This window comes from Carcharodon carcharias, chromosome 25 (genome assembly GCF_017639515.1).
Source record: "Carcharodon carcharias isolate sCarCar2 chromosome 25, sCarCar2.pri, whole genome shotgun sequence".
In the NCBI taxonomy this organism is placed as follows: domain Eukaryota; kingdom Metazoa; phylum Chordata; class Chondrichthyes; order Lamniformes; family Lamnidae; genus Carcharodon; species Carcharodon carcharias.
In genome coordinates, this window is record NC_054491.1 from 36,063,717 (window position 1) to 36,085,958 (window position 22,242).

At 43.1% G+C, this 22,242-nt stretch overlaps 1 protein-coding gene across 2 annotated transcripts in view; it reads left to right on the plus strand.

Annotated features, from left to right (window-relative positions):
• Nucleotides 1-22,242, plus strand: part of stt3a (STT3 oligosaccharyltransferase complex catalytic subunit A) — a 67,459-nt gene that overhangs the window by 11,826 nt on the left and 33,391 nt on the right. For both annotated transcript variants that reach the window (XM_041174532.1, XM_041174531.1), the window contains 4 exons: nt 9,404-9,464; nt 12,701-12,822; nt 13,772-13,917; nt 14,725-14,815. In XM_041174532.1, the coding sequence (XP_041030466.1) occupies nt 9,404-9,464; nt 12,701-12,822; nt 13,772-13,917; nt 14,725-14,815 (420 nt within the window). The remainder of the gene's footprint in view (nt 1-9,403; nt 9,465-12,700; nt 12,823-13,771; nt 13,918-14,724; nt 14,816-22,242) is intronic.

The window sequence follows — 22,242 nt, forward strand, 5'->3', positions numbered from 1 at the left end:
AGTATTCTCCCATTGATTGTGTATTCCTTTGCCTCGTTTGACCTCCCCAAATGCATCACTTCACACTTCTCTGGGTTGAATTCCATTTGCCACTTTTCTGCTCATTGATATCTTCCTGCAGTCTGCAGCTACCCCCCTCACTGTCAACCACATGGCTAATTTTTGTGTCACAGAATCATACAGAACCACAGAGCAGAAGAGGCCCTTCGGCCCATCGAGTCTGCACCGACACGTGAGAAACACCTGACATACCTCCCTAATCCCATTTACCAGCACTTGGCCCATAGCCTTGAATGTTATGACCTGCCAAGTGCTCATCCAGATACTTTTTAAAGGAGGTGAGGCAACCCGCCTCCACCACCCTGCCAGGCAGCGCATTCCAGACCGTCACCACCCTCTGGGTAAAAAGAATTTTCCTCACATCCCCCCTAAAACTCCTGCCCCTCATCTTGAACTTATGTCCCCTCGTGACTGACCCTTCAACTAAGGGGAACAGCTGCTCCCTATCCACCCTGTCCATGCCCCTCATGATCTTGTACACTTTGATCGGGTTGCCCCTCAGTCTTCTCTGCTCCAATGAAAGCAACCCAAGTCTATCCAACGTCTCTTCATAACTTAAATGTTTCATTCCAGGCAACATCCTGATGAATCTCCTCTGCACCCCCTCCAGTGCATTCACATCCTTCCTATAATGTGGTGACCAGAACTGCACACAGTACTCCAGCTGTGGCCTCACCAAGGTTCTGTACAACTCCAACATGACCTCCCTACTTTTGTAATCTATGCCTCGAATGATAAAGGCTAGTGTCCCATATGCCTTTTTCACCACCTCACTAACATGCACCTCTGTCTTCAGAGATCTATGGATACACACGCCATGGTCCCTTTGTTCCTCAGAACTTCCTAGTGTCATGCTGTTCATTGAATACTTCCTTGTCAAATTACTCCTTCCAAAGCGTATCACCTCACATTTTTCAGGGTTAAATTCCATCTTCCACTTATCTGTCCATTTGACCATCCCGGCTATATCTTTCTGTAGCCCAAGACACTCAACCTCACTGTTAACCAACCACCCAACCAATCTTTGTGTCATCTGCAAACTTACTAATCCTACCCCCCACATAGTCATCTGTCGTTTATCTAAATGACGAATGTGAGCCACTGTGGTACACCACTAGACACTGGCTTCCAGTCACTAAAGCATCTTTCTGTCATCACCCTGTCTCCTACAACTAAGCCAATTTTGAATCCACCTTATCAAATTACCCTGTTTCCCATGTACATTTGCCGCCTTTATAAATCTCCCATATGGGACCTTTTCAAAGACTTTGCTGAAGTCCATATAAACTACGTCAACTGCACTACCCTCATCTACACACCTGGCCACCTCCTCAAAAAATTCAAATTTGTTAGGCATGACCTCCTTCTGACAAAGCTATGCTGACTATCCCTGATCAAACCTTGCCTCTCCAAGTGAGAGAGATTCTCTCCTTCAGAATTTTCACCAATAGTTTCCCTACCACTGATGTAAGACTCACTGGCTTCTCTCTACAACCCTTCTTAAATAGCAGAACCACATTAGCTGTTCTCCAATCCTCTGGCACCTCCCCCCTGGCCAGAGAGGAATTAAAAATTTGGGTCAGATCCCCTGCAATCTCCTCTCTTGCCTCCCTCAGCAGTCTGGGACACAAATCAACAGACCTGGAGATTTGTCCACTTTTAAGCCTGCCAACACCTCCAATAACTTGTCACTCTGTATGTCAATTTGCTCAAGAACCTCGCAATCTCTCTCCCCGAGTTCGATACCTTCATCCTCATTCTCTTGGGTGAAGATGGACGTGAAGTATTCATTCAACTGTCTACCAATGTCCTGTAGCTCCACCCATAGATTGCCCCCTTGGTCCCTAACGGGCCCTACTCTTTCCCTGGTTACCCTCTTCCCATTGATATACTTATAGAGTATCTTGGGATTTTCTCTACTTTTACCAGCCAGAGCTTTCTCATGTCCCCTCTTTGCTCTCCTAATTGCTTTCTTAAGCTCCACCCTGCACTTTCTGTATTCCAATAATGCCTCCGCTGATTTGCTCCCCTTGTACCTGCTAAAAGCCTCTTTTCTTTCTCATCGTATTCTGAATATCTCTGGTCACCCAAGGTTCTCTGGGCTTGTTACTCCTTCCCATCATCGTCAGTGATCTTACCCCTACATTTAGATCCAAATCATTAATATATACCACACAAAGCAGGGATCCTAGCAGTGAGCTCTGCAGAACCCTACTGGAAATAGCCTCCCGATCACCAAATCACCCGGCAACAATTACCCTTGTTTCCTGCCATTGGGCCAATTTTGGGATCCGGGGAATGTAGCGAGCTGGAGACATGGGCTTTTTTTTTAACCAGTCTGTCATGTGTGACCTTGTCAAAAGCCTTGCTAAAATCTATCAAACCACATCAAATGCACTTCATCAATCCTCCTTGTTCTTTCCTTAAAACATTCAATCACGTTAGTCAGACATGATCTTCCTTTAAGAAATTCATGCTGATTAATCCATGTTTTTCAAAGTGGCAGTTTATCCTGACTCTAGAATTAATTCCAATAATTTGCCCACTATTGAGGTTAGACTGACTGGTCTGTAACTATTTGGCCTATCCCTTGCTTGCTTCTTAAACAAATGTACAATGTTAGCAGTCCTCCAGCACCACACTTATATCCAGTGGGGATTGGAAAATGATGGTCAGACCTTCCACTGTTTCCTCCATGACTTCTTGTAACAGCCCGGGGAACATTTCATCTGGCGCTGGTGATTTATTCACTTTCAAGGATGTAAATCCTATTAATACTTCCTGTCTCCTATGCTTATCACATCCAATGCTTCACACTCCTCCTCCTTAACTGCAATATCTGCATCATCTTCCTCTTTTGTGAAGACAAACACAAAGTATCCATAACAACCATTTCAAAATCTTCTGCCTCTATACATAGGTTACCTTTTTTGCTCTTTAATGGCCCTGATTCTTTCCTTAGTTATTCTCTTACTCTTAATGCATTGATAAAACATCTTTGGGTTCTCTTGGTTTTACTTGCCAATATTCTTTCATGCCCTCTCTTTGTTTCCCTAATCTTATTTTTGATTTCACCCCTCCACTTTCTGTACTCTGCTTAGCTTTCTGCAGTATTGCGTTCTCAGTGTAAGCTTTCCTTTTCTGCTTTATCTTACCCTGTAAGCTCCTTGACATCCAGGGGACTCTAGATTTGGCCCCCCACCCTTTTTCTTTGTATGAACATGTTTACTTTGTTCTTTCACTGTGGGCCTGACCCTTTACCAATGGCCCTGTAATTTTTGTAGTAAGATCTTTCATTGTTTAATGTAACCCATGTATGGCTTTACTGAAAAGATCCCCATAATTTCTACAGTTTAGCAGGTTTAGCCTTGATATAAAATGTTACCAGTTTTGCATTGAATCTAAGCTTGTCCTGTACATTGGGTTTTTAAGCTGCTACGTAACTCCAGAAGAGGAGGGTGTGGGATTCTTTATCCTATGGAAATTCTATGTGTGCACTATAACTGCAAGCGTCAGCAAGGAGTGAAACAACTTCACACTAATGCTGCAGTCGTATATGTATCTAAAATAAAATTGTTTAAAGCTGCTTAAAACTTCAAAGCTTTTGCTTGCAGAAACTTTCGAAAGCCCACCGTCTTCCATATTAAGTTATTTTTCCTCGACACGCCTGTTCCCTTCTAGGGCTTGGCATCATCCAATTTATCACTGAAGTGCTACAGACACCATAGGCCCAGTCAGCCAGATCTTCCAGTCATTCAGCTGAGATTGGCATTCACAACACATGCAAATTATAGGACTTTGAGACATTCCCATGTTGTGAAAGATGCTGTATAAATGTTAGTTTTGAAGTGGAAAGTAGAAGTCTTGCTCCATTGCTGACACTGGAGTAGGAAGACCTAATTGTTCCTATAAAAAAAGAGTGAAATGTGAGAGGAGCAGTTTGGTACCAAATACAGTACTTATCTTAGTGGGCTAGCTTGCATTCCTGAAAAATTACATTCGTTGAAAATTTGCTGTTTGAATCAACATTTGTGCTATACATAAAATGTTGATCCTTCTGTTAATTTCACATGAACCATTATATATGTTTTATATTATAGAATCATAGAAGCTTACAGCACAGAAGGAAGCCATTTGGCCCATCATGTCTGTGCTGGCCTTAAAAGAGCTATCCAGCCTAATCCCACTTTCCAGTTCTCGATCCGTAGCCTTGTAGGCTGCAGCACCTGCATATCCAAGTACTTGTTAAAAGTGATGAGGCTTGCTGCCACTCCCACTCTTTTCAGGCAGTGAGTTCCAGACTCCCACCACCTTCTAGGTAAAAATAAATTTCTCCTCAAACTCCTCTCTAATCCTTCTAACAAATATGTTAAATCTATGTCCCCTAATTATTGACCTCTTCAATGAGGGAAATAGGTCCTTCCTATCCATTCAGTCTAGGCCCTTCATTATTTTATGCACCTCAATGAAATCTCTCCATTGTACTGGTGAATGTGGATTAAATGGTCTTGGGGATAAGAATTTCCTGCATATTTAGAAGGAAACTTGGGTGAAATACACAACTTCCCTTTCAGTTAAGCATCTTGTGGGCATCACTGTATTCTGGTCCCTCTTTGGAGAACTGAGATACTTAATCAGGCTCAGTCAATGGAATGTAGACAAAATAATTTTTCCAGGAAAATATGTCAGAAAATCAATAAGGGAGCTGTCTGTTTTAGATCTAATATTGTGCAATGAGAAATGGTCAATTAACCTTATAGTAAAGGAGACTCTAGAAAATAGTGATCATAAAATAATTTGCAATTTGCAATAGATATGCATTCCACTAAGAAATAAAAACTCCATGGAAAAATGGTCCAACCATGGCTAGCGGTACAATCCCAGATTTGCACTAAGTGCCGTAGTGGATGGGAATGGGGACGTTTTACTAGCTGGCTGTAATGGTGGCTTTTCACGCCACATTGTCCACTTTCCACCTCAATAATTATGCAGCCACAGGGAACATGCCGTCTTGCTGGTGGGCGGCCTCTGAATCACCCACCACGCCATTACTCACTGTTCCCTCACTTTGGGTGCCATATCTAAACTGCAGCCGCGTGCACAGTTCTCAATGCTTGCAGCCCAGGACTGCTCCAGTTAAGACATGACCCTGAAAGCCAAGAAGAGTTCAGTGACCCGTCACTGGAATGCCTTTTGGAGGCTCACTGTGATGTCCTCCGGCCCCCGCTCTGGCCGCAAGAGATCCAATAATCTCACCACTCCAGCTTGGGAGGCGGTGGCAGTGGTGATCAATGCCAACACTACCCAGAAAGGTTGGCCATCCAGTGCAGAAAAAGGATGAATGATCTCATCAGTGCAGCCAGGGTAAGACAACCATCTCATCACTCTAAACACCCACACTCATAAGCCCATCGTACATTTACTGACATCTCACTAACTGCAAACTCAAGGGACATCACCACTCACTTTCTCACACACACCCTCACATTTCCATCTGGCCTCATCTCCTCTGGAGTCTGCCTCCTTAGCCCTCACCATCTTGAGGCCAGTTGCTCAGAGCAGCGTGTGCCCCCAGGATCTATACAGGCACCTGGGATACTCCCCTCACTCTGCAGCCTCTTCCCTTGCCTGAGGTCCCTTCTTCCCCTTCCCTAAGCCCTAGTCCTGCAGTTGTTGAAGGGTCACCCCCGCCTTACGGCTGGTCTGGTAGGGGGGCCGATATGGAGGGATGATTTCGGCGGGCAGGGATTATAATGATATGCAAGTGTTTTAAAATGCCATTCCCGAAAGTGCGGAAGTGGGAATCGCAGCCTGCCATTGACAGGTGGAGTGGATGATCGCCAACTGCTTTCACGATGTCGTGGAACCGATTTTTGGCCTTCCCGGCATATTGTCTGCTCATGCCTGCCATAATGCCCAACGCCACAGGGACGGAAAATTCCAGCCTAAAGATTAGGAGGATTTTAGATTATCGAGAATTGTTAGAGAAAATAGAATACAAGAGTAAGTTAGCAAGATACATAAAATCAGATTGTGAAAACTTTGATGGGAACATTAAGTAGAAAGACATTATGTCTAAGCAAAAAATGGGACCCTTAAGGGCAGAGCCCAGAGAAAGTATAATGGAGAATATGGAATTGGCGGAGACATTAAACAAATACTTTATGGTAAAATGTAACAAAAATCAGTGGCAAAAAAGAGGATATTACGTAAAATTAGAGCTCATAGAATTTTGCGGTAATATATTAGCATAGATTGATGATCGGTTAATGGACAGGTAATTTTTCAGTTGGCAGGTTATAACAAGCCAGTTACCACAAGGACTGATGTTTTGATCTCAACTGTTTATAATCTATGTCAATGGCTTAAATGTGGGGATCAAGTATAATGCCTGTAAGTTCGATGGGAAACAGTTGGCCCCACATTCTCCACTGGCTGAGAGGGCATGCAGGCATCCCACTGTGGCCTTTAACAGTACTGTACTATAACTGTGCTTCTGAGAAGGCCTGAGGATGGTCACGTTCATCAATTTCACCCATGGGAAGAGGCCCCTTCCTGTGAACAGAACTCTTCATGCAGGGAAAAGCACGTTTAAACCCTTGTTCTCCATGGAAAAGTGCTTTGGTGGTGGAAACTTGGCTTCTATAATTTCTATCAAGGATTGATAGTGTTAGTGTTAGTTCATATTGTACTCCTACACTGCAGCTGCAGCCTCTTTCTGATCTGGCACTTATTTCAGGCACTGCCACCTTATATCAGCCAGTTTTAATGATCTGAGCTCTAGGTGCCTGTATAGATCCTGGGCTGCAAGAGTAACAATTACAGCAAATTGTTTTTTTTAAACAAATATACAGCTCAAGGTTTTGTTTAAAAAAAGGTCATGTGAAGTTGCCTATATAAGACTTCATTTTAGGCTTTATCTGTGGCTTAGGAATCTATGCTTCAGGCCCAGAAATGTTCATTTATCCTGTTGTCATGCCATCCAACATGTATGGCTGAGAAGTGGCTTGGGTGATCCATCATGCTTCTGCCAGTGCCACTTTGAAACATTCTGTAGGAGACTAGGAATGTTATTAAGCTACCCTTGAGCTCAATTCTGTGCAGCACTGAGCTGACAGATGCGTAAGGACATTTTAGGCACTCTTCTATTGTTTTGTGCGGCCAATTATACAGAGGATACATGGCACAGATCCAGGCAATTTTTTATATTCCACTCATGCCTCTTCCCATCTTTTCTTATATCTCAGAAACTTTACAGTGCAAATGGAGGCCATTCTCTGAAAGAGCATTCTACCTAGTCCCACTCTCTTGCCTTATTCCCGTAACCTTGCACATTCTTTCTTTTCGGATAGCAATCCAATTCCCTTTTGAATACCTCGATCGAACCTGCTTCCACTACCCTCTTACGAGTTTTGTTCCAGACTCCAGGGTGAATAATGTTTCCTCACCTCACTTTTACTCCTTTTGCCAATTATTTTGAATCTGTACCCTCTAGTTCTTGATGCTCACTTGAGTGGTGACAGTTTCTCACTATTTATCCTGTCCTTGCCCCTCAGGATCTTGACTACCTCTGTCAAGACTCCCCTCAGCTTTCTTTTTTCCAAGGAAAACAGTCCCAACCACATAGCTACAGTTCTTTATCCCTGGATTCATTCTTGTGAATCACTTCTGTACTCTCTCTCTCTCTCTCTATATCTTCCTCAAATATGGCACCTAGTACTGGACGCAGTATTTCAAATCTGACCTAACTAGTGTCTTACTCTAGTGACCTCCTCACACTTGTACTCAATGCCACTATTAATAAAGCTAAAGATACTATATGCATTATTACCTGCTCTCTCAACATGCCCTGCCATCTTCAATGACCTCTGTACATATAGACCAAGATCCCTCTGTTCCTGCACCTCCTTTAGAGTTTCTCTCTTTATTTTATATTGTCTCACCATATTGCTCCTGCCAAAATCAATCATCCAAGTCTATCATCATAACCCACTATTCCCTCTACACTCACTTACTTCCCTTTAAATGTATCTTTAGTTGCTTCATCCTCTTGCAGTGGTAACAAGCTCCATATTCTTGCCACTTGTTTGGTGAAGCAGTTTCTTCTGAATTCCCTATTGGATTTCTTGGTTACTATCTTATATGCAGGTAATTATAGATTTTGTTTATTCATTATACCAAACACCATCCTGACTTGGCAAGTAGGGAGTATTCCATCACATTCCTGACTTGTGATTTGTAGGGGAGTCAGGAGGTGAGTTACTTGCCGGCGGATTCCTAGCATCTGACCTGCTCTTGTAGCCACAGTATTTATATGGTTAGTCCAGTTCAGTTTCTGGTCAATGGTAACAGCTCTCTCTCCCTGCCTTCACCCCCCTCACTCACCCCCCCCACACACCCCCCTCCCCACCCCCACCACCACACAAAGGATTTTGACATTGGGAGGTTCAGCAATGGTAATGCCACTGAATGTCAAGGGACGGCAGTTAGATTCTTTCTTGTTGGAGGTGGTCATTGCCTGATGCTTGTGTGGCATGAATGTTACTTGCCACTTGTCAGCTCAAGCCTGAATATTGCCCAGGATTTGCTGCAGGAGTTCAAAAAGGTGGCCAATCTTCTCAATTGCAACTGGTCAGCGATGTCCATATCCCAAGAATGAATGAATAAAAAAGACAGCAGGGCAGCCAGAGATATCTTGTTAAATAGTCAATTGGAAGTGTTCTCTCTGGTCATATATTGCTATTCCATCTGTGCAGTGTGCCTGAGTATCTTTTTTTTTACCCCTTCCACTGTCAAAGGGGGATAGATGTGTCTTATAAATTTAACCTGTATTAACTGCTAATGCATCTTCAATTCATTCCTTTTTCTTCAAATTCCTCCATTTTTCCTTCCAATTTCTCCAGCATTTAGCTAAGTTGTCATCTTTCTACCCACTGAAAAGATGGGTTGTCTTTATGCATGGCCCTCCATCCCACATTTGCTTTCAGATTGTGACATTTTCTGAGCTTCTGCTCAAAACCCTCAACTATTTAACAAAATGCAATCCCAAAATATTAAAAGACCAGATTAGGATCGTGGTTCAACGAGACTAATACTTAAACCTCCCAGCCCCACCTCACCAAAAGCACAGTTGACGTGATGGACAAGAGGAATTTTACAGCAATTTAAACTGGTAACTGGCTATTGTAAGCCAGAGATTAAGTTATTTCACAAAAATTATTAACTTCAGTCTTTGATTAGTGTAATATATTTGAGTACCTGTGTTGAGATTAGTGTTAAGTGTACTAAGACATCAGTGAACTGGATATAATGGTTATACAAATTTTTGTGCTTTGTTCCACAGCATTTTCCACCAGATTGTTCTCTGTATTGAGGTTTGAGAGTGTGATCCATGAGTTTGATCCGTAAGTACCGCTACAAAGTCCTTTTCTTTTATTGTTGAAAAATATACCAAACTTTGGTAGTTTTCAGTTAATGTACTTTTAAGGTATTTTAGTTTTGCAACTAGCAAGCTTGTTAAGTTGGTAAAAAGGGAAAAAAATAGAATATGAGTAAGCTAAGCAGGGATATAAAAACAGATTATAAGAGGTTTCACAAATATATAAAAAGGAAGAAAGTAACTAAAGTAAACTTTAGCCCTGTGAAAGCTGAGACTGGAAATACCTTGGGGAATGAGGAAATGGCAAAGACATTGAACAAATATTTTGCGCCTGTCTTCACAGCAGAATACACAAGTTGACACCAGAAATAGAGACTAACCTAAGCACTACAAAGAGTAAGGAAATTCAGATAGTTAATATCTGTACAGGAGAAATTTAGGGGACTAAAATTCGACAAATCCCTAGGACCTAATGACCTACATCCTAGCATTCTAAAACAGATAGCTGCAGAGATGTTGGATGCCTTGGCTATGATTTTCCAAAATTCCCTAGATTCTGAAAAGTTTCAACAGATTGGAAGTTAGCAATTGTGACATTGCTATTCAAGAAAGGGTGGGGGGCACGGAGAGAAAACCAGGAACTACAGGCCAGTTGGCCTGAGATCAGTCATTGGGTAAATGCTGGAATCTATTATAATGGAAGTCCTAACAATGCACTTAGAAAGTTATAGTATTATCAGACAAAGTCAATATGGTTCTACGAAAGGGAAATCCTGTTTAACAAATTTACTAGAGCTTTTTGAGGATGTAAGTAGTGGGGTAGAGAGATAGGAACCAGTAGACATAGGATGCCTGGATTTTCCAAAGGCATTCAATAAGGTGCCACTCAAAGGTTAATGGGCAAGATTAGGGTTCATGGAGTTGGGGTAATATACCAGCATAGATAGAGGATTGGTTAATGAACAGGAAGCAAATAGTAGATATAAATGGGGCAAATTCAAGTTGGCAGGCTGTGGCTGGAGGAGTGCTGCAAGGATCAGTGCTGGGGCCTCACCTATTTACAACCTATAGTAATAATTTAGGCAGAGACAATGATGTATCTAAGTTTGCTGATGAAACAAAGCTATATGGAAATGTAAGCTGTAAGGAGGACACTGGTTGCAAAGAGATATAGTCAGGTTCAGTGAGTGGACAGCAAGATGGCAGGTTGACTATAATGTGGGGAAGTGTGAAGTTATTCGCTTTGGTCATAAGGATAGAAAAGCTGAATATTTTTAAAAGGCATGAAACTTGTAAATGTTGCTGTTCATAGAGTCTTGCTTGTGCTCGTACAGATACAGCAAGCAATTAGGAAGACAAATGACATGTTGGCCTTTAATGCAAGGGGATTGGAGTACAAGAATAAAGTAGTCTTGGAACAATTGTGCAGGGCTTTGGTGAGCCCAAAGCTGTAATACTGTGGTACAGTTTTGCTCTCCATATGTAAGGAAGGATATACTTGTACTGGAGGCAGTACAGAGAAGGTTCACTAGATCGATCACTGGGATGGGAGGGTTGTCCTATGGTGAGAGGCTGAGTAAATTGGTTCTATGTATCCCTTGAAGTTCAGAAGAATGAGAGGTGACCCCATTGTAACAAAAGATCTAAAGGGACTTGACAGTTTAGACACTGAGAAGTTGATTCCCCTGACTGGGGAACCTAAAACAAGGGGGCACAGTCTCAGGATAAGGAGATGATCATTTAGGACTGAGAGGAGGATAAATAACTTCACTCAAAGGGTTGTGAATCTTTGGAATTCTCTATCCCAGAGGGTTGTAGATGCTCTATTATTGAATATATTTAAGGGTGGAATAGATTTTTGTTGTCTCAAGAAATCAAGGGATATGGGAAGAAGGTGGGAAAGTGGTGCTGAAATTCAAGATCAGCCAAGATCATATTGAATGACGAAGCAGACTCAATGGGCTGTATGATCTACTCCTCCTATCTCCTTTGTTCTTGTATGTATTGCAGCAACTTTAACATTTGTGGATCTCCACCAATTGTGCTTTTAAAACTCATTAGAAGGTGGTCTTCAAAACCATGGGGAAGTCACTTGCCCCTCCTTTTGGCAAGTAATTCAGGCCATTGGGTGGAACTGCGAGTGGCAGGATGGGGATTAATTTGGAAAAGCCAGAGCCTGGCAATCATAAACAGCCCAACTTTACAGTGCTAGTGTTCAGTATTATTTTCACACACTCGGTGGGGGTTGGATCTTCATTGTAGCATCTAATAATCTTTGCAATTGCATAGCAGGATTATGCAAGGTTTGGAATGTGTTTTGCAAAAGTAATGCACAAAGCGGGTAAGAGCTTCATAAACTATAATAAAATAGCTTCAGCCGTTTATTTGCACCAGCTCAGGCGTAAGATTTTTAACATACTTGATGCAGCACAGGAGGGTGACATGCCGCCTCTGGAAGAACCAACCAATTAGTCACACTCCCCTGCTCCATGCTAGTTTTTCCTCTTTGAGTAAAAATCTAGTTCCCTTTTGTAAGTCACTATTGAATTTGCTTCCACCACCCTTTCAGGCAGCACATTCCAGATCATCATAATTCACTGAGTAAAATGTACTTCTCATCTTCCCTCTGCTTATTTGCCAATTATTTTAAATTTGTGACCCATCCTGCTCCAGTGGAAACAATCGCTCTCTTAATCCCTCTTCATTTCTCTGTTAAATCTCCACTCCTTCACTGCTCTAAGAACTATCCCATCTTCTCTAATCTCTCCACTTAACTGAAATTAATACAGTTATTCTGTATGGGTGTAGCGGTTTCTTAACCTGTTCCAATTTTTGCAGGTTGGGCATGGTTGATGGGTATCTGGTTCCCTATCAAAATAATTTACTGACTGATGCAAAGGAATATCATAGAGTATACCTATTGAAACTTCTTATGAATGTATGTAAATACCCCTTAGAGCATACCTTTGACCAAACTTTGGATCAGTTTTCCTAGTGTCTTTGTTTCGGTGCCTATTTTTGTTAGATTAAGCCTCTGATGCTTTTTCCTTATCCTTAGGGTGTGGGTATCACTGGCATAGTCAACCTTTACTGCCTGTCCATCCCTAGTTGCCTTTGAGAAGATAGTGCTGAGCTGCCTTCTAGAACTGCTGCAGTTTTTGGAAGTTTTTCTACGTTTTTGCAATGTGTAAATATTTAAAAGTAGTAATTATTTGGAACCTACTGTGTTCTTTCTCACCTGATACCTCAAAACATCCTTAGGTATTTCAATTACCGGACCACTCGCTTCCTCACTGAAGAGGGTTTCTACAAGTTCCATAACTGGTTCGATGATCGAGCCTGGTATCCACTAGGCAGGATTATTGGAGGAACAATCTACCCAGGTCAGTAGAGTTCTAGTACTCCAAGCAGTTATATTATTGACCTCTTATTTAATACGTCAAGTGTCGATGTTTAATTTCGTTTGCTACACCTGTGAACCATTGAGTGCCATGGCTGTGTTACGCTGTAAAAATTGGAAACTCAGCCAGTATTAGTAACATTTCCTGGCTTGATGTTTTAAAACAGTCGCAAGTTGTTCAGGAAATCTGAAACAGTCCTGTCTATCTTTAAATTAACGGGCCTTTTGTAACCTCAAAATTGTCATTGGGGGAAATCAGTCGCTAAATTTTTAATGATTTTGCCTTCAGAGTGCAGTAGAACCTGAAGGGAGGAAGCTGAGAAATTTAAGTGAATTGTGTTTTTTCTGAAAGAAAGTTTAGAATAGGAATTAAAATGAGAGAGATTGGGAAACTAGAGGAGAGAGGAAGAAGAGAGGAGCAGAATTAAGTTTCTGAAATAGTTTTATTTATAGTAGTAATGCTGTAACAGTACTAGTCCTGGGTAGCTTTATTACTGTAATATTATGGTTTATTATAAAAGCATGGAAGATTGAACATAAAATGGCAGGACCTGAACTTGATGGTGCCGTTAGGGTTAAGATCAATTTACATTCCAGGATGGAGCCAGAAATCAACCTTTCAGGTAGAAGTTGGTCATTTTGAACAAATTATTCTCCCTACCTTGTTCTGCAGTAACACAGCAAGTATATGTTCATACAGGGTACTATCCAATCAGCCAGAAAAGCATCCGTGTCTTTAAATATTTTGTTGCCTTTGTATTGCATTCACTCACTGGTAATTTGGTAGTATAACTTGAGCTCCCATAAGTGTTAAAAGGATGTGCAATAATGTCCATGCATATGGTGCGGCATGGGTTTTATTTTGGGTGATAACACAGATATTTTCTTATTTGTTTGAGCGAAACCTGCAATATTAAATTATTTATTTTCAGGTCTTATGATCACTTCTGCTGCTCTTTACCATGTGCTGCACTTCTTCCACATCGCAGTCGACATCAGGAATGTCTGTGTGTTTCTGGCTCCCCTCTTTTCATCTTTCACCACCATTGTCACTTACCATTTAACAAAGGAACTGAAGGTAGGAATTGAGCCATGGTCCCCATAAACCAGAAAATGTACACTAATGGAGTATAGAGACCCATTCAAACTGGCTCTGACCAGCTTTTCTAACTGGAAATCTGAAATAAAAACAGAAAATGCGTGAAATGTGCAACAGGTCAGGCAGCATCTGTGGAGTGAGAAACAGAGTTAATGTTTCAAGTCTGGCAAACAACCTGAACACTAACTCTGGTTGTCCATGTTTTCGTATCATATTGGCTTATTTACATTACACCATGACTTTCCGTTTCCAGAAGGTAAGTTCTTTCGTTAACCAGTTGAGGCAGGTTGAGCACTTGGTCTCCTGGTGTCGAGAAAGAAGTGGTAAGCAGTGCTGCCAGAGATGATCACTTGCATTTGCCTTTGGTGACCTAGATATCTTTCACAAGTGTTTTAAGGCCAGCCCCAGGAGGTTCTTTACTTCAGTCCCAGCAATGACACAAGCTCCTTTATATCAGAGCTGCAACTGAAATAGGAGCTACTATCACAAAGACCATAATACGAGTTGATCACGATGCACATTGTTTGTCCTGGCTCGGTGGTTAGCACTTCAGCTTTGTTTCATCAAAGGTGATTTGTCATCCTCAATTTGTGCAACTGGAAATAAAATCCAACCTGTGAGTAAACTGAAACCCCATCACTTCCCACAAAGCATTTCATGTTTTGTATGCACAGCGTTTTCTGGCTTTTGTTTCAGATTTTGAACATTTGGCAACTGTTTTTATTTTTAAAATAATTCCCTGTCTGCGCTGTGTGTAGGAATGTTAATATGCCGTTTGTGTTACAGGATGCTGGTGCTGGCTTGTTAGCTGCTGCCATGATTGCGGTGGTCCCTGGTTATATCTCTCGGTCTGTAGCTGGCTCCTATGATAATGAAGGTGAGTACCCAACTCAAGCATCCTTTGCGTTGGATGAATCGATTTAATTAATCTGGAGCTGCAGCAATTTCAGTAATGCAAATGGCATTCTAAATTCCTAATATCGAAATAAATAATTCAAGTAGTGCTTAATTTCCTTGCTGAAACTGAGCCTTATTTGTCGATGATTGCCATCTGTGTCGTCACCAGGACCACCTACTTTCCGCACCTATTTTCACCTAATATCACCCAACTCTACCCCACTCAGCTAATTTGCTGCTGAAGCCCTCATACCTTTATTACCTCTAAACTTGACCATTCCAATATTCTCCTGACAGGCTTCCCATCATCCAATGTCCATAAACCTGAGTTCATCCACTCTGCCCGTATCCTAACTCGCACTTCGTCCCACTCACCAATCACTTCTGTGCTTGTTGACCTATATTGGCTCCCAATCCACCACATCTCATTTTCAAAATTCTCATCCTTGTTTTCAAATCTGTCATGGCCTTGTGCCTCCCTATCTCGTAATCTTTGAGATCTCTCCGATTCTGGCCTCATATATATCGTCTTTTTTAACTGTTGCACCATTGGCAACCATTTTTTCAGCAGCCTAGGCCCTAAATTTTGGAATTCCTAAAACTCCCCAAGCCTTTATCCCTCTCCTTTATTATGGCTCTTAAAACCTACTTCTTTAACCAAGCATTTGGCCATCTGCCCTAATTGATGTCCCGTTTTGTTTGGTAACATTTCTGTGAAGCACCTTAAGACCTTTTGCAATGTTGAAGGCTGTATACACATACAAGTTTTTGTTGTTTAAAAATAGATAACTAATTATATCGAAAGCACTAATCCATGTTGAAATGCTTTTAAGTTATAAGTTTAGTCGCTGTGAAAGATGGTTTTACTTTCGTATTGGCATTAAACTCAATACATATTTGAAAGCCCAAACTGGCTTCAAGCTGGGGCGAGACTTCCTCCCTATGGAGCTTCCACTACTTTGCTACTGTGTTAAGTTGATTCACTGACTCCAGACTCAGGCTGTATTCACTCTAAAATTTCAGTGTCAGTGGAAATCAGTTCCAATCCTGTAGTCGTAATACTGTAAAACTGCACGCAGTTTCCTTTGGGATCCAGGGAATATGATTTGCAAACATTCTCCCGAAAGCTGCAAGATGAATTGCCGCTCATTCTGTGTTTTTTTTTTTTACACAGTAATATTTGAGTTAGCAGAGTCAGTCGGGACATTGGGATAACTCTCTGCTCCTCTTTGCCCAGTGTCGTGGGAGCTTTAATAGCTGTCTGAATCACCAGAACAGGTAGACATAGCCTTTGTTTAACAGCCCATTCAGAGAACAACCCTTCTCAGTGCTGTTGGAGTGTCAGTCTGGATTATGTCATCTCATCTAGACATAAAATTGCTTTCATGAGCAGCAGGAGGTTCCATTCCAGACCACTGGAACCTCAGGTCTGTTGATTGCAGAATGCCATTGGCTAAATCCTAGATGTGACCTGGATTTTTTTTATGGGGGAAGCAATGACGTAGTGGTATTGTCACTGAACTAGTAATCCAGAGACCCAAGGTAATGTTCTGGGTTCAAATCCAACCATGGCATATGTGGTGAAGTGGGTTGCATCCCTGCCTCTGAGCCAGAAGCTCCAGGTTCAAGTCCCACTCCAGGACTTGATGGCCAAAGGAAGGTGCATTCCGAACACAGCCAAACAGGTTGATTATCAACTCGTAAATCCTTCCAATGCATGCCCATGGCAGGCAGTAAGAGTGGGAGAGACTCTTGGTCAGTCATGTGATGGAGAGAAATTGGAGCCTCTCACTAAACATAGCTCTAGGCTACAACATGATGTTGGTGGGGGTTAGTTGACTCAGTTGGTTGGTGTGGATCAGATTCGTGCCAAAGGCCCAGGTTTGATTCCCCATTCCAGCTGCAGGGGTTCAGGACCTGCCTCCTTGTCCTACTGTTGTGGAGATCATGGTGCTGTGGGTTGAACTTACTTTCGGGCAGAGAGCTGAGAAAGAATTCGTACTACCATTCTATGATGTTTCCCCGATGTAAAAAAGGACCATGAAAGCATTGTTGATTGTTATAAAAACCCACCCTGTTCACTATGCCCTCCTTACCTGGTCTGGCTGACATGTGACTCCAGGCCCACAGCAATGTGCTTGACTCTTAAATGCCCTCTGAAATAGCCAAGAAAGCCACTCAGTTGTATCAAATCTTTAGAAAGTCTATAGGGCATGAAACCAGATGACCACCTGGCATCAGCTTAGTCATTGGAAACAACAACAGGAAACTCTGCCCTGTTGACCCTGCAATATCCTTCTTACTAACATCTGGGGGCTTGTGCCAAAATTGGGAGGTCTGACCCACAGTCTAGTCAAGCAACAACCTGACATAGTCATACTTACAGACTGACATTGTCCCAGACATCAACATCCCTGGGTATGTCCTGTCCCACTCATAAGACAGAGGTGGTGGCACAGTGGTATACAGTTGGGAGGGAATTGCCCTGGAAGCCCTCAACATTGACTCCGGACCTGATGAAGTCTCATGGCATCAGGTCAAACATGGGCAAGGAAACCTCCTGCTGATTGCCGCTTAACGCCCACCCACCCCACCACCCTCCTCCCCCCACCTCAGCTGATGAATCAGTGCTCCCCCATGTTGAACATCACTTGGAGGAAGCACTGAGGGTGGCAAAGGCCAATGTACACTGGGCAAGGGACTTCAGTGTCCATCACTAAGCATGGCTTAGCAGCGTCACTACTGACCGAGTTGGTTGATTCCTAAAGGACATAGCTGCTAGGCTGGGTCTGCGGCAGATGGTGAGGGAACTAACAAGAGGGATAAACATACTCGACCTCATCCTCACCAATCTGCCTGCTGCAGATGCACCTGTCCATGATAGCATCGGTAGGAGTGACCACCGCACTGTCCTTGAGGAGACAAAGTCCCATCTTCACATTGAGGGTCCCTCCATCATATTATATGGCACTACCATCATGCTAAATGGGATAGATTTCGAACAGATCTAGCAACTCAAGACTGGGAAACCATGAGGTGCTGTGGGCCATCAGCAGCAGCAGAATTGTACTCAACCACAATCTGTAACCTCATGGCCTGGCATATCCCCCACTCTACCATTACCAACAAGCCAGGGAATCAACCCTGGCTCAATGACGAGTGCAGGAGGGCATGTCAGCAGCCACACCAGGCGTACCTAAAACTGAGGTGTCAACCTGGTGAAGCTACAACACTTGCATAAGCAGCATGAGTTAGACAGAGCTAAGCGATTCCACAGCCAATGGATCAGACCTAAGCTCTGCAGTCTTGCCACATCAGGTCGTGAATGGTGGTAGACAATGGTAGACAATTAAACAATTCACTGGAGGAAGAGGCTCCACAAATATCCCCATTCTCAGTGGTGGGGGGGAGCCCAGCACATCAGTGCAAAAGATAAGGCTGAAGTATTTGCAATAATCTTCAGTTAGAAGCGCCAGATGGATGATCCATCTTGGCCTCATAGTCATAGAAGCCTAAGGAAAGAAAAAGGCCCTTCGGCCCATTGAGTCTGCGCCGGTCAAACAAGTTATTTATTCTAATTATTCTAATCCCATTTTCCAGCACCAGGCCCATAGCCTTGTATGCCATGGCATCGCAAGTGCACATCCAAATACTTCTTAAATGTTATGAGGGTTTCTGCCTCTACCACCTTTTCAGGCAGTGAGTTCCAGATTCCCACCACCCTCTGGGTGAAAACATTCTTCCTCACATTACCTCTAAACCTCCTGCCCCTTACCTTAAATCTATGTCCCTTGGTTATTGATCCCTTCACCAAGGTGAAAAATTCTTCCCTGTCTACCCTATTTATGCCCCTCATAATTTTATACACCTCAATCATGACCCCCTCAATCTCCCCTGCTCCAAGGAAAATAACCACAATCTATCCAATCTCTTCTCATAATTAAAACTCTCCAGCCCAGGCAACATCCTGGTAAATCTCCCCTGTACTCTCTCTAATGCAATCACATCCTTCCTATAAAGCGGATTCCGGAACTGCATGCAGTACTCTAACTGTGGCCTAATCAGCGTTTTATACAGTTCCAGCATAACCTCCCTGCTTTTATATTCTATGCCTTGGCTAATAAAGGCAAGTATCCCATATGCCTTCTTAACCACCTTATTTACCTGCCCCACTACCTTAAGGGACTGGTGGACATGCACACCTAGGTCCCTCTGATCCTTGGTCCTTCCCAGGGTCCTACCTTTCATCGTGTATTCCCATGCCTTGCTTGTCCTACCTAAGTGCATCACCTCACACTTATCCAGTTTAAATTCCATTTGCCACTGATCAGCCCATCTGACAGCCCATCTATATCCTCCTGTAATCTAAGGCTATCCTCCTCACTATTTATTACCCCACCAATTTTCGTGTCATCCGCGAACTTACTGATCAACCCTCTTACATTCAAGTCTAAATCGTTTATATATACCACAAACAGCAAGGGACCCAACACCGATCCCTGTGGAACCCCACTGGACACAGGCATCCAGTCACAAAAACACCCCTCAACTATCACCCGCTGCTTCCTGTCACTCAGCCAATTCTGGATCCAATTTGCCAAATTGCCTTGGATCCCATGGGCTGTTACCTTCGTTATCAATCTCCCAAGCAGGACCTTGCTGAAGTCCAAGTAGACTATGTCAAATGCATTGCCCTCATCTACCCACCTGGTCACCTCATAGAAAAGTTCAATCAATTTGGGCAGACATGACCTCCCCTAACAAAGCCATGTTGACTGTCCTTGATTAATCCCTGCCTTTCCAAATGTAGATTAATTCTGTCCCTTAGAATTGCTTCCATTAGTTTCCCCATCACTGAGGTTAGACTGATGGCATGTAGTTCCTTGGTTTATCCCTTTCTCCCTTCTTGAATAACAGTACCACATTGGCTGTCCTCCAGTCCTCTGGCACCTCTCCTATGGCCAGAGAGGTATTGAAAATTGTTGCCAGTGCTCCAGTTATCTCCTCCCTTTCCTCACTCAACAGCCTGGGATATATTTCATCCGGGCCTGGAGATTTATCTACTTTTAAGCCTGCCAGACCACTTAGAACCTCCTCCCTTTCTATGCTAATTTCTTTAAATATTCTTCTGCGTGTTTTCCATACCCACATCGTCCCTCTCACTTATGAACACCGACACAAAGTATTCATTTAGAACCCTACCTACGTCTACCAGCTCTATACACACATTATCACTATGGTCCCTAACGGGCCCTACTCTTTCCCTAGTTATCCTCTTACTCTTAATGTACTTGTAAAATAACTTTGGATTTGCCTTTATTTTACTTGCCAATGTTTTCTCATGCCCCCTTTTTTGCTCTCCTAATTTCCTTTTTAAGTTCCCCCCTACACATCCTATACCCCTCTAGGGCTTTCGCTGTTTTGAGCCCTCGGAATCTGCCATAAGCCTCCCTTTTTCTCTTTATCCAATCCCATTTATCCCTCGACATCCAGGGTTCCCTGGATTTGTTGGTCCTACCCTTTATCTTTACTGGATTATGTTAGCCCTGTACTCTCCCTATTTCCTTCTTGAATGAGTCCACTGCTCTGACGCAGATTTACGTAAAATTTGCTGCTCCCAATCCACTCTGGCCAAATATCTGATCATATTAAAATCGGCCTCCCCCCAATTTAGAACTCTGAGAGGCCTTTATCCTTTCCCATAACAACCGTGAATCTAACTGAGTTATGATCACTATCTGAAAAATGCTCCCCCACTGGTACCTCTACCACTTGCCCAGCTTCATTCCCTAAAATTAAGCCCAGGACCGCCCCCTCTCTTGTCGGACCTTCTACCTTCTGGCTTATAAAGCTCTCCTGGATGCATTTTAAGAATTCAGCTCCTTCTAAACCTAGCAAACTATGACTAACCCAGTTAATGTTGGGGAAGTTGAAATCCCCACCCCCACTATTACTACCCTATTGTTTTTACACTTCTCTGAAATTGCCTAAATACCTACTCTTCTATTTCTCTCTGACTGTTTGGGAGCTACAGTGCACTCCCAGCAACGTAATTGGTTTTTGTTTTTTGTTTTTCAGTTCTACCCATACGGCTTCATTTGAGGAGCCTTCTAAGATGTCATCCTTCCTTAATGCTGTAATTGATTCCTTGATCAATATTGCAATACCCCCTCCTCTTTTACCTCCTTCCCTGTCTCGCCTGAAGACCCTATATCCTGGAATATTGAGCGGCCAACCTTGCCCCTCTCTCAACCATGTCTCTGGGACAGCAATGACATCATACTTCTATGTTTTAATTTGTGCCTTCAACTCATCTGCCTTATTAGTCAGATTAGTCCTTGCATTAAAATGAATACCATCCAAACTTGCGAAACTCCCTTGTGCCTTGACTGGCCTATAATTTCTATGCCTTCCAGACTTACTTGCTCTCTCTCCTAACTTTGGCTATGCATCTCCCCCTGCTGAACTTCCTCTCAGGATCCCACCCCCCTGCCAAGTTAGTTTAAACCCTCCTCAACAACCCTAACAAATCTCCCCACAAGGATGTTGGTTCCATTCCGGTTCAGGTGCAACCAATCCTCCTTGTACAGGTCCCAATGTCCCAGAAATCTAAAGCCCTCCCTCCTGCTTCATCTCCCCAGCCACACATTCATCTGGACTAACCTCCTATTTCTATATTCACTAGCGCATGGCACCAGAAGTAATCCAAAGATTACTACCTTCGAGGTCCTGATTTTTAATCTGCTTCCTAGCTCCCTAACTTCTGCTTGCAGGACCTCATCCCTCCTCCTACCTATGTCATTGGTACCAATATATATCACGATCTCTGTCTATTTGCCCTCCTCCTTTAGAATGCCCTGCAGCCGTTCAGTGATATCCTTGACCCTGACACCCGGGAGGCAAGATACGTCTACGGCTGCAGAAATGCCTCTCTGTTTCCCTTACTATCGAGTCTCCTACCACTATTGCTCTTCCCTTCTTTTTCCTCCCTGCCCCCCTCCACCCATGCAGCTGAGCCACTCACAGTACCATGAGCATGGCTGCACTCCCCAGAGGAACCATCGCTCTCACCGTTTTCTAACACAGAGAAACGGTTCTCGAGCGAGTTGCACCCTGGGGATTTCCTCACTACCTGCCTGACACCTTCCTTCTGACTGATGGTCACCCATTTCCTCTCTGTCTGCACTTCCGTAAGCCACGTATAAAAATGTGCTATCCACAAAACTCTCAGCCTCGCGGATGCACCTCAGTGTCTCCAGTTGCCGCTCAAGCTCCGAAACTCAGAGCTCAGGTAGCTGCAGCTGGTGGCACTTCCTGCACACGTGATCGGTCAGAGCTCAAGGAGCGTCAAGGACTTCCCACATGTTACAGGCGGTACATAACACAGCATCATAGATGCCAGTCTTC